The 12,499-nt window shown below is 47.9% G+C and overlaps 1 protein-coding gene across 1 annotated transcript in view; it reads left to right on the plus strand.

Moving 5' to 3' along the window:
- Positions 1–3,886, plus strand: part of LOC143957101 (NACHT, LRR and PYD domains-containing protein 3-like) — a 116,386-nt gene extending 112,500 nt beyond the window's left edge. The window contains exons 12-13 of the mRNA XM_077467245.1: positions 2,060–2,121; positions 3,211–3,886. Coding sequence (XP_077323371.1) covers positions 2,060–2,099 — 40 coding nt within the window. The 3' untranslated portion in view covers positions 2,100–2,121; positions 3,211–3,886. The remainder of the gene's footprint in view (positions 1–2,059; positions 2,122–3,210) is intronic.
- Positions 3,887–12,499: the final 8,613 nt, after the last annotated feature.

The following is a 12,499-nucleotide window of genomic DNA, read 5'->3' on the forward strand; positions in this document are numbered from 1 at the left end:
GTTAACAGTGCATGTCAGAGCACAAACCAAGCCATAAAGTCCAAGGAATTGTCTGTAGACCTCTGAGACAGGATTGTATTGAGGCACAGATCTGGGGAAGGGAACAGAAAAATGTCTGCAGCATTGAAGGTCCCAATGAGCACAGTGGCCTCCATCATCCGTAAATGGAAGAAGTTTGGAACCACCAGGATTCTTCCTAGAGCAGGAAGAAGAACAACCATCTCGGCAGCACTCCACCAATCAGGCCTGTATGGTAGAGTGGCCAGACAGAAACCACTCCTTAGTAAAAGGCACATGACAGCCCGCCTGGTGTTTGCCAAAAGGCACCTGAAGGACTCTCAGACATGAGATACAAAATTCTCTGGTCTGATGAAACAAACATTCAACTCTTTTCTCTGAATGGCAAGAATCATGTCTGGAGGAAACCAGGCACCGTTCATCACCTGGCCAATACCATCCCTACAGTGAAGCATGGTGGTGGCATGAACTGGGAGACTAGTCAGGATCGAGAGAAAGGTGAATGCAGCAATGTTCAGAGACATGCTTAAGGAAAACCTGCTCCAAAGCACTCTGGACCTCAGACTGGGGCGAAGGTTCATCTTCCAACAGGACAACGACCCTAAACACACAGCCAAGATAACAAAGGAGGTACGCTAAGGGACAACTCTGTGAATATCCTCGAATGGCCCAGCCAGAGCCAAGACATAAACCCGATTGAACATCTCTGGGGAGATCTGAAAATGGCAATGCACCGATGCTGCCCATCCAACCTGATGAAGCTTGAGAGGTCTTGCAAACAAGAATGGGAGAAACTGCCCAAAAATAGGTGTGCCAAGCTTGTAGCATCATACTCAAAAAGATTTGAGGCTGTAATTGGTGCCAAGTGTGCTTCAACAAAGTATTGAGCAAAGGCTGTGAATACTTATGTACATGAGATTTTTTCCTTTTTTTATTTTTAATAAATTTGCAAATATTTCAAACAAACTTTTCATTTTGTCATTATGGGGTATTGTTTGTAGAATTTTGAGGAAAATAATGAATTTAATCCATTTTGGAATAAGGCTGTAAGATAACAAAATGTGGAAAAAGTGAAGCGCTGTGAATACTTTCCGGATGCACTGTATATGTGCCCAGGTGAGATTTCATGAATACATCCACTTTAAGGCTAGCTTCACATTTTATTGGTTTCCTTGAATGGGCTGCTGTACCTACAGAAAACACCATGAAAAGGTCCTCTACCACATTATTCAGACTGTAATGCCGCGTACACACAATCGGAAATTCCGCCAGCAAAAGACCGATGTGAGCTTTTGGTCAGAAAACGTGACCTTGTGTAGGCTCCATCAGACTTTTGCTGGCGGAATTTCGGCCAGGAAAAGATTGAGAGCATGTTCTGAAGTTTTCAGGCGGAAATTCCGTTAGTCTGTGGCAATTCCGTGCAAAATTCCAACACATGCTCTGAAACAATTTGACGCATGCTCGGAAGCATTGAACTTAATTTTCGCAGCTCGTCGTTGTGTTGTACGTCACGGCGTTCTTGGCGGTCGGAATTTGGTGTGACCGTGTGTAGGCAACACAAGCTTGAGCGGAATTCCATCAGAAAAAACATCCAAGGCTTTTCCGGCTAGAATTTCCAACCGTGTGTACGCGGCATCAGAAGTAAAGTAAGCCAGTGAGGCTCTGGTGCTTAGCATGATGTAGTCAGCTTTATTCTGGAATTGCGCTCACAGGAGGTGTGGGAAAAGCAATGACCAGATCATGTTGGCAATGAGGTTTCTTTAATGTCCAGTCAACAAGCTGGGGTCAGAGATCAAGCTATATTGTGTAACTCTAGTGGAGGTCACCTGGCTGTGATGTTCAGCAGGGGAGTATGAATTGCAAGCCCGGCTGTACAGAACTATATCCTTTGTCTTGTTAAACAATTTACACATACAATGTATATTTATATCAAATTGGGTATTTAGCTCTTTGTAACATACAGTAGATGCTAAAGGTGAAGAGAGAAGGTACTATTTTTTAGTGCATTTGTGTTCAAACATTATTTTCTGTTTTTTTGTAGAGTTCATTTTGGACCAGAAACCATCATTTTTTCACATTGAAGATGCAAAGTCCATTGATATGGTAAATAAATTACCTATTAGACCATTTTATTATTAGGAGGTATTTTTTGAGGCCAGGAAAGCCCCCCAACCACCCCCAAACAAAACCCCCTGTAGCATATCATTTCATTCAATAAAACCAAATTACATTAAAGTTTTTTTTCACCTGGTTTTCTATGCAATTACGTGACAGCAAAGCCCTGTCCCCCCATGTGATGTGCCGGACCGACAACAGGGCAACACGCTTTGGGTGAGTGGCTTTGATGGAGTGAGGTGAGGTTGCTTTTATCTGCTTTATCCATACAGCCCGGGTGAGGTTTGCAGCAGCTGAGACACTTCTTATCTCCTCTGAATGAAGGGTGGTGGTCATATTCTGTATCATTACTCCTTAAAGCGGAGTTCCACCCAAAAGTGGAAGCTCTGCTTCCCCCCTCCCCCCCCCCGGTGCTACATTTGGCACCGGAGGGGGGAAGGATACCTGTCAAAAACAGGTACTCACTCCCACGTTAGGGCGCTGCGGCGACCTACATCATTTACAGACCCTTCTCATTCCCCCCACTGCCTTCTGAGAGATGCACACAGGTCCCAGAAGACAGCAGGACCATTCAGAAAGCTCAGCGTGACTCGCGCATGCGCAGTATGAAACCGGCTGTGAAGCCGCAAGGCTTCGCTTCCTGGATCCCTTAGTAAGGATGGTGGAGCCTGCACCCGAAGCCGATGGATGGGTCAGCTTCGGGTGCCGACATAGTGGGCTCCTTAGACAGGTAAGTGTCCTTATATTAAGAGTCCGCAGCTACAGTATTTGTAGATGTTGACTTATAATTTTGATTTAATACAGGCTGTAACTCTGCTTTAAAGACAGCCAATCAGAATTTGACATTTGTAAAAGTCCAAATTTCCAATCTTCAAGTAACCTTGAATAACGCTGGAAAGTATTTTTTTTTGGGGGGGGGGGGGGGGGGGTAGGGTGGTGCCCCGTGTGAGGAACGAATGGGGAAGTTTTGCACAAAACCAGAGATGGACTTTACAAGACAATACAGACAAAACAAAAATTGCTTATAAATTTTTTAATGAAAAAACGTACTTTCTTGTGTTTGATTTACATTTTTAGATACACTGCCTGAAAGAAAATGTATCACTGCTTGACCACGTGGACCTGTATCAAGAAATGAAGCCTTTCTCAGGCAGATTATTTTGTACATAAAGATGAAATATTGCATTGAAGTCGGTGTCAGAGTTTTAGCTCTGTTCAGTCTCACGAAGAGAAGCCTTTGTGCTTAATATAGGCTCAGAATATGGACACAAGCTTCTCCCAGAGTCATGAACCTTTTTTTTTGTGGTTATAAGCTGTCAAAGCGATGCCTAAAAAAGTTTAGGAGAGGGTCAAGGACTAGTCAGTAGTTTCTTTGGTAGGCTCCTTGCAGTTGACCTTTCCCTTGGACCATGCCTCGCTCCATGCTTTTTCTCTTTGGGGTGGCGGACATCTTTGCAAAAGCAGAACTTTGCTTTCTCATGTAAGCTGCCTCCCCCTACATGACTGGGGATCTGATGACCAGTGCAAGAAGCAGCACAAGAGGTAAAGGAACCACATATCCACAGAATGGATGAAGCAGGGAGATCTTTGCACTGCAGATCTTCAGGGACAGCTTCCTCTTCAGCAAGAACATTTTTATTTTTTTTTACCAAAATCCAATTTGATTTCAGAGGTTGGAGTTTATCTATCCCTTCTGTTGAAATTGTTTGAAATCTTGTTTTAATATGCACTTAATAAACTTGACATTGACTAACACAGACTCACCTTTGACATTCGCTCCCTTTGAAATTGTCTGTTGTATTGACCCACTAGACAAAAGGTACATTTTGTCTTTAAACTACAAATCACTACTTGGGAGTAACACTATGAATTCCCTATTTTATATCTTGTAATGGGCGAAAGATATAGGGCAGGGGTAGGCAACCTTTAGGCTGGGTTCACACCATTGCAAATTGGATACAAAAACAGGGGAAAGGGGGTTAAACAAGAACCCCGGGACTTTGAAGGTGCTGGTATATGGTAAGTAGATAATGTATGTCATAAAAAAAAACACAGATTTTTATTACAATAGCACAAATACAAAATTGATCACATATAAAAGATAAAATGAATTATCCACATCAATGTTTTCAGATGAAACAACAACAGAATTGTATATCATTTATCACTTTAGAGTATACCACTCGACATGTTGTTTCGCTCCAAACAAGCTTCCTCAGGAGTTACAGGTAAACCTAGTGGATAAACTAAAAAAAAAGTACAAATCAAATGTATATCGTACATACATAGTGTATATAGGTCACCCTTAATAGCTCGCCTGTGGTCCCCTCAGTGGACCTACACTTTAAAAATTCATTAAACTTACTACTATACATGATAATTAGCAGAGTGTCTACAATTGCTGTTTAGTTACAATATTTTGGCTATTATTCAAAATTGCCATTTGAGTACACTATGTATGTACGATATACATTTGCTTTGTACTTATTTTTAGTTTATCCACTAGGTGTACCTGTAACTCCTAAGGAATCTTGTTTGGAGCGAAACATGACAAGTGGTATACTCTAAAGTGATAAATGATATACAATTCTGTTGTTGTTTCATCTGAAAACATTGATGTGGATAATTAATTTTATCTTTTATATGTGATCAATTTTGTATTTGTGCTATTGTAATAAAGATCTGTGTTTTTTATGACATACATTGTGTCATTATCTACTTACCATATACCAGCACCTTCAAAGTCCCGGGGTTCTTGTTTAACCCCCTTTCCCCGTTTTTGTATTTGGTTACTTAGTAACCAACCAGTCCTAACTCTATAATTTTAAGAGTCTCCCAAGTTGGAGAACATAACAATGGATAGATTAAGGTCAGGTTTTCCTGGAGGAAGCCCACCCCTCCTTAAAAAGGTACAGGGATGTCACGCATGGGAAACACAGCAAGGGCACAATGGCGGCTGATGGTATCCAGGGTGCCGCAGCACCATCTCACCAACTGTACAAACAAATGGCAACCACCTCAACCTTTAACTAGCCTTTGCAGCAAGGAGCACTTTTTGCACTGGTTGCAGGAAAGAAAATTGCTTGATTCCCCAATCCATAGAGTCAGTGTTGATGAGGGAATCGCTCCCACGGAGCCATTGTGTTCTGCTGGTGGTTCTGCTGGTCCCTGCCAGGAGAACACACAGTGATTATCGCATGAAAAAGCTGACAGGCTAGTTGTACCCAAGTTGTTTGACCAATCAACTTGGGTACAATCAACCTTACATGGTTCAAATCTGGGCCAATCCCTGAACTGGCTGCGTCTAGAACCATCTATGATCAGTTTAAGAACTGGAGATTTAACTGAACAACATGAGGGAGATCAAAGAGCACCAGAGGTCAATGCCTTTTTTTAAAGGAATTAACTAGCAAGGCCTAACTAAAGCCTCGTACACATGATCGGATTTTCCGCAGACAAAGCGTCAGACTATTATCCGAAGGGCGTGTGCCGTTAACTTGTCTTGCATACAAAACGGTACACAATTGTTGGCCAACAAACATGAATGTACCAACATACAACGTGGAATTTCAGCTCTTGGGCGCCACCCTTTGGGCACCTTCTGCTAATGCCATGTTTGGTGAGCATTGATTCCGAGCATGCGTGTTTGTACTTTGGACTTTTGTGTGATAGACTTGTGTACACATGATAGGAAAATCTGACAACAGACCATTGTCCGCCGAAAATTTACTAGCCTGCCAGCTAACATTAGTTGGCGGAAAGTTGGCCAACAATTGTCTGATGGAGCGTACGAACGGTGGGATTTTAGGCAAACAGTCTGTCATCACACAATTCCCTGACAAAAATCGGATCGTGTGTACAAGGCTTAAGAGTAAGGAAAACGTAGAAAAGTATAATAAAACAAACGTCACAGTTACTAGCTGTCAGGCTGGCACTTACCGAACCGATGAGTCCGATTGGGCAGAGGGTGGTCTCCCGTACGTGTCCGACTCACAACCCCTGATAGAGCAGACAGGTGGCTGAGAGTGCGGAGTGGTAAGAGAGCCTGTGATATGGCTCCAGGAGCAGGAACTTGCAGGAAGCTTCCGGCAGCAGGTGTGTAGGTAGGACACAGGCAAACTGGGTACAGAGCAGGAGCGGAGCAGGCAGGTCCAGGTGCAGGCAGGGTACAGCAACAGGCGGGCAGCAGAGGCACAGAAGGAGCAGGCAAAAGAGAGGTCAAACAGGCCGAGGTCAGATGCAGGCAGAGGTCAGCGGTGTCAAAGGAAAGCCGGGTCGTCAGGAGATAAGCAAACAGGAACACAGGATACGAACAACGGGACAGGAACCGAGAAGCTGTTGATCAGGCAGCACCTGGGAGATGTCAGTAGCAGACCTAAATAGGCCGATTGGCGGCAAGCACCGCGCACGTGCGCGCGCCGACGCGCGCGGGCGCGCGTGCACCCGCGGGCGCGCGCATAGGCGCGCGCACCCGAACGCCGGCAGACACACCAGCGGTACCCGAAGTGCCCACCACAGCGCGTAACAGCGCGCGCTGACGCGCACCAGCGCCAGCAGGGGCACGTGAGGGCACACACCGACGCGCACCAGCGCCCACAGGAGCGCGCAACACCGCACGCACAGGAACACGCACCCCAGCACGCACCGCAGGACATCGGCGCGCACCAACACGGGCAGCACCGCTACCATCCAGGTAACGACCCTGACAGTGCCCCCTCCCTAAGGGCAGACTCCGGCTGCCCAGGTGAGCCGATCTGGAAACCTGGCGGTTCTTGAAGGCCCGCAAAAGTTCTTGAGCATGTAGATTGTCCTCGGGTTCCCAGGAATTGTCTTCAGGTCCATAACCCTTCCACTTGATAAGGTACTGGGTTACATTACCCCTCTTCCTGCAATCAAGGATTGCTTCAACCTCAAACTCCTTTTCATTGTCCACTATAACAGGTTCGGGTGGGTCAGTAGTGCGGTCAGCAAAGGGATTTGGGGTAACGGGCTTCAGTAAGGTCACGTGAAAGACCGGGTGCACTCTAAAAGAGTCAGGCAGGTTAAGTTCATATGCGACTTCGTTTATCCTCCTCTTTACTGAAAAAGGGCCCATGAATTTAGGGCCTAACTTCCTGGAAGGACAGGCCATCTTAAGGTTGGCTGTAGATAACCATACTTGGCTGCCGGGCGCCAGAACGAGTTCTCCCCGTCTCTTCTTGTCAAACGCCCGTTTATAGCATTCCTGGGACCGGGCCATAGTTTCCTTTAGGAGTTGGTTGTTTTTAGAAAAGAAGTCCAATGTCTCGGAAACTGCCGGAACAAGGCATTCTGGGACTGAGCTGGGTAAGAAGGCTGGGTGGAAGCCGTAATTGGCAAAGAACGGTGTCTGGTTGATGGCGGAATGCAAGGAGTTGTTATAAGCAAACTCCGCCATGGGTAGTAGCGAGACCCAGTCATCCTGCGAGAAAGAAGAAAAACAGCGGATGTACTGCTCCAGGGACTGATTGGTTTTCTCCGTTTGTCCGTTTGTCTGGGGGTGATAAGCGGAGGAAAAAGCCAATTCAATTTCAAGAGACCCTCAGAGCGCTCTCCAAAACCTTGAGGTGAATTGGGCGCCTCGATCGGAAACAATACTTGCCGGGATCCCATGTAGCCTTACAACTTCTTTGACAAAGATCTTGGCCGTCTCCATTGCCGAGGGATTGCCCCTCATCGGGAGGAAGTGGGCCATCTTGGACAGCCTATCTACGACAACAAAGATAGTAGAGAACCCCTCGGAAAGGGGGAGTTCCACGATAAAGTCCATCGAAATCATTTTCCACGGTCTCTCAGGGACAGGCAAAGGTTTCAGTAGGCCCCAAGCCCGTGTCCGGCTGTTTTTATTTCGGGCGCAAGTGCTACACGAGTCCACATAGTCCTTGCAATCCTTAAGAAGTTGAGGCCACCAGAAGGTGCGCTGAATCAGTTCGGCAGTCTTCAGGGTACCAAAGTGTCCGGCCATCTTATGGTCGTGGCAGAGTTCCAACACGTTCACATTCAAGGCTTCAGGGACCACAATCTTGCCTTTATGCCAGAACAACCCCTCACTACAGCTGACCTCGGGGCTCGGGGGCATTCCAACAGAAGCCTGTCTGATCCGGGAGATAAGGTCCCCTTGGAGGAGCAGGAAGTTCCCAGAAGGGAGAATTGTATCAGGAGGCCGAGTCTCTTCAGGGATAGAAAACATACGTGACAGGGCATCCGGCTTGACATTCTTAGAACCAGGTCTATAGGTGATGTGGAATTGAAACCGGGAAAAAAAAAGAGCCCATCTGGCTTGCCGTGGTCTAAGTCTTTTGGCAGTTCTCAAATATTCCAGGTTTTTATGGTCGGTGTAAACCAGGATGGGATGTGCAGCACCTTCCAATAGATAACGCCACTCCTCCAGAGCCGCCTTAATGGCCAGAAGTTCTCGGTCCCCAACATCATAGTTCCTTTCGGATGACGACAGTTTGCGAGAAAAGAATGCCACCGGAAAAAGAAGGGCCTTGGCACCCTGCCGTTGGGATAACACCGCCCCCACAGCGATTTCCGAAGCATCCACTTCGAGAACGAAGGGTAAAGCTGGGTCCGGATGTTTTAGAATAGAGGCAGAAGTGAATAGCATCTTAAGTTTTTCGAAGGCCAGCTGTGCCTCAGGGGTCCAAGAGAATCGAGTACCCTGCCTGGTCAGTTCGGTGATGGGAGCAATAATTGCAGAGAAACCCCTGATAAATTTCCGGTAGAAGTTGGAAAAACCGACGAAACGTTGTACGCCCTTCCTGTCCACAGGTGCAGGCCAGTCCAGGATGGCAGATACTTTTTGGGGATCCATCTTGATGCCCTCCACGGATATAACCAGGCCCAGGAATTGGATGGACTGGCGTTCAAACTCGCACTTTTCGAGTTTCGCGTAAAGCCCGTGTACCCTGAGACGAGCTAGCACACTACGGACATGTCTACGATGGTCTTCCAATGATGAGGAAAAGATTAGGATATCGTCCAGGTATGCAATTACGTATAGATCCAGGTAGTCGCGAAAGATGTCGTTGACAAAATGTTGAAAGGTTGCGGGTGCATTACACAGCCCGAAGGGCATGACAAGGTACTCGTAGTGCCCAAAACGAGTACGGAACGCTGTCTTCCACTCGTCTCCTTCTCGGATACGGATTAAATTGTAGGCTCCGCGAAGATCCAATTTCGAAAAGATGACTGCGGACCCCAGCCTCTGGAACAACTCGGGTACTAGGGGTAAAGGGTAACGGTTTTTGACAGTTATCTTATTCAATTCCCGATAGTCAATGCAGGGGCTTAAGGAATGGTCCTTCTTTTCGACGAAAAAAATGCCAGCACCGGCAGGGGAAGTAGACGGACGGATAAACCCTTTTTTTAGGTTTTCGCCAATATACTCCTTCAGCGTGCCTAACTCCTGCTCCGTTAATGAAAAAATTCTCCTAAAGGGGACTTCAGTACCTGGTAACAGTTCAATACGGCAGTCATAAGGCCTGTGGGGGGGAAGAGTGTCTGCGCCCTTTTTGCTGAAAACATCCACAAAGTCCTTGTAGGGTTCAGGAACGGTCTGAAGCAATTTCGGATCGACATCCAAACAGAGAAGTTGAGAGGAGTTGCATGTTGGTTGGGCCAAGCAGTGTTGTTGACAGTAATCGGAAAGAAACTTGATTTCCCCTGTGGCCCAGTTAATGCTTGGATTGTGGGCCTGCAACCAGGGTATCCCCAGGATAATGGGAAACAAGGGGGAAGAGATGGCATCCAGACGTAGGTGCTCCTGGTGACAGGTGCCCATAGTGGCCAGCAAAGGAACAGTCTCTTGAGTGACAGGACCGGAACTAGGAGCGGAGCCATCGGCTAGATGTACAGTAAGCCCCTGAGCCTTAGGTATGAGCGAGATGTGATGGTTGGCAGCGAAAGTCAGATCGATAAAGCAGCTGCATGCTCCGGAATCAATGATGGCTGACACTGGGAAACTCCCTCCTGGAAGCTGCAAAGTGAGAAGAAGGGCAAGGTGAGAACTGGGTTTTCGTAGAACAGAGGAACACATGAAGGAAGAGGAAACACACTTACGTGTCTTGTTGGGGCAAGCCCTGACATAGTGCCCAGGTTCACCACAGTAGAGAAATAAGTTAAGGGTACGTCTGCGCTGCTTTTCTTCAGGGGTCAACGAGGGCCGAAGTAACCCGAGCTGCATTGGTTCTGGAGCTTCCAGAGCGGGAGCAGAAGAGGTAGAAGAGAACTGACCAGCAGAACTGGGAACCTTGGGGAGCACCCAGGTGGGACGGAAGTGGCTGGAGGACCTCTCCGACCGGCGTTCCCTTAACCGGCGATCAATCTGAATGGAGAGGTTGACTAACTCATCCAGGGTTTGTGGTATTCCTACCCGTGCCAACTCATCCTTAAGGGGGTCGGAGAGTCCCATCCGGAATTGGTGGCGCAAGGCGGCGTCATTCCAATCCGTGTCGGAGGTCCAACAGCGGAAGTCCACTGCATAGTCCTCGGCCGCTCTGAGACCTTGTTGGAGAGAGTGTAGTGCGGCTTCTGCAGTCGCAGTCAACTGAGGGTCCTCATATAACTGAGACATGGCCAAGAAGAAGTCGTCAAGGCTATCCAGGGTTCCAGATTTCTGCTCCAGTAAACGATGGGCCCAGGTTTGAGGCTCGCCGGACAACAGGGATATTACAAAGCCCACCTTGGTTGCCTCTAGAGAGAATGTCCGGGGCTGCAGTGCGAAGTACAGTTCGCAAGAGTTGCGAAACGCACGATACTTGGTGCGATCGCCAGAAAACCTCTCGGGTGTAGGTACCCTTGGCTCTGGAGGAAGCATCACTACGGAGGGTGCAGATGAAAGACCGGTGGGGGAGGTTCCTTGAGGGTTGGATGAGGAGGACAAGGCTTGGACTTGCTCCTCCAACCTTGAGTAGCCATCCTGGAGACTCTTCACGGCTTGGGTCAGACCGGCCAAATGTCTGCATAACTCATCCATAGGGGAGGCCCCCTGCCCGGACTCAGTCATGGCTGCCTGATACTGTCAGGCTGGCACTTACCGAACCAATGAGTCCGCTTGGGCAGAGGGTGGTCTCCCGTACGTGTCCGACTCACAACCCCTGATAGAGCAGACAGGTGGCTGAGAGTGCGGAGTGGTAAGAGAGCCTGTGATATGGCTCCAGGAGCAGGAACTTGCAGGAAGCTTCCGGCAGCAGGTGTGTAGGTGGGACACAGGCAAACTGGGTACAGAGCAGGAGCGGAGCAGGCAGGTCCGGGTGCAGGCAGGGTACAGCAACAGGCGGGCAGCAGAGGCACAGAAGGAGCAGGCAAAAGAGAGGTCAAACAGGCCGAGGTCAGATGCAGGCAGAGGTCAGCGGTGTCAAAGGAAAGCCGGGTCGTCAGGAGATAAGCAAACAGGAACACAGGATACGAACAACGGGACAGGAACCGAGAAGCTGTTGATCAGGCAGCACCTGGGAGATGTCAGTAGCAGACCTAAATAGGCCGATTGGTGCCAAGCACTGCGCACGGGCGCGCGCGCACCCGCACGCGCGCGCGCACCCGAATGCCGGCAGACACACCAGCGGTACCCGAAGTGCCCACCACAGCGCGTAACGGCGCGCGCTGATGCGCACCAGCGCCAGCAGGGGCACGTGAGGGCACACACCGACGCGCACCAGCGCCCACAGGAGCGCGCAACACCGCACGCACAGGAACACGCACCCCAGCACGCACCGCAGGACATCGGCGCGCACCAACACGGGCAGCACCGCGACCATCCAGGTAACGACCCTGACACTAGCGATTGCTCATTGGTGGTTGGTGCCGAATCTGAATAACTCCTTCATCATGTTGGAAGCAGCCTTGGCTTGGCACTTCAAAACCCACTCTTTCGAGGTATAAAAGCCCCATACTCACTTACCCTCCTCATAAAGACTACTATTAAAGCCTACTCTGTGGGGGTCAAATGGGAAGCACAGGCTTACATTAATCTTTGCCCTTACACCCCATTGTACATCCATCCTTCATTTGCCCCATCTTCTCACGTTGACTGACCCTCACTACCGGGCCAAAGTAAAAATTTCAAAAAAGACTATGGCACACATTATAATAAAAAGTACTAATGCGCACAACCCAGAAAATTCCTACCTACAAAATGTCTCTATAAAAAAAAAAAAAAAATAAAAATAAAAAAAAGATATCGGGAAGCCACCAACTTAAAAAGTGATCTCTGCACAATTTAAGGACATATATAATAAATAGTATGTGGCACTACCTTACTTTCTATCCAATATAAAATACATAAATAAATTAGTGACGTGCAATCAATCATAAATGTGCAAACCTAATATCACGACAATGTGCA

Source organism: Lithobates pipiens, unplaced genomic scaffold, assembly GCF_037356315.1.
Source record: "Lithobates pipiens isolate NorthernLeopardFrog02 unplaced genomic scaffold, aLitPip1_a1.2 Scaffold_51, whole genome shotgun sequence".
NCBI classification, from domain to species: Eukaryota; Metazoa; Chordata; class Amphibia; order Anura; family Ranidae; genus Lithobates; species Lithobates pipiens.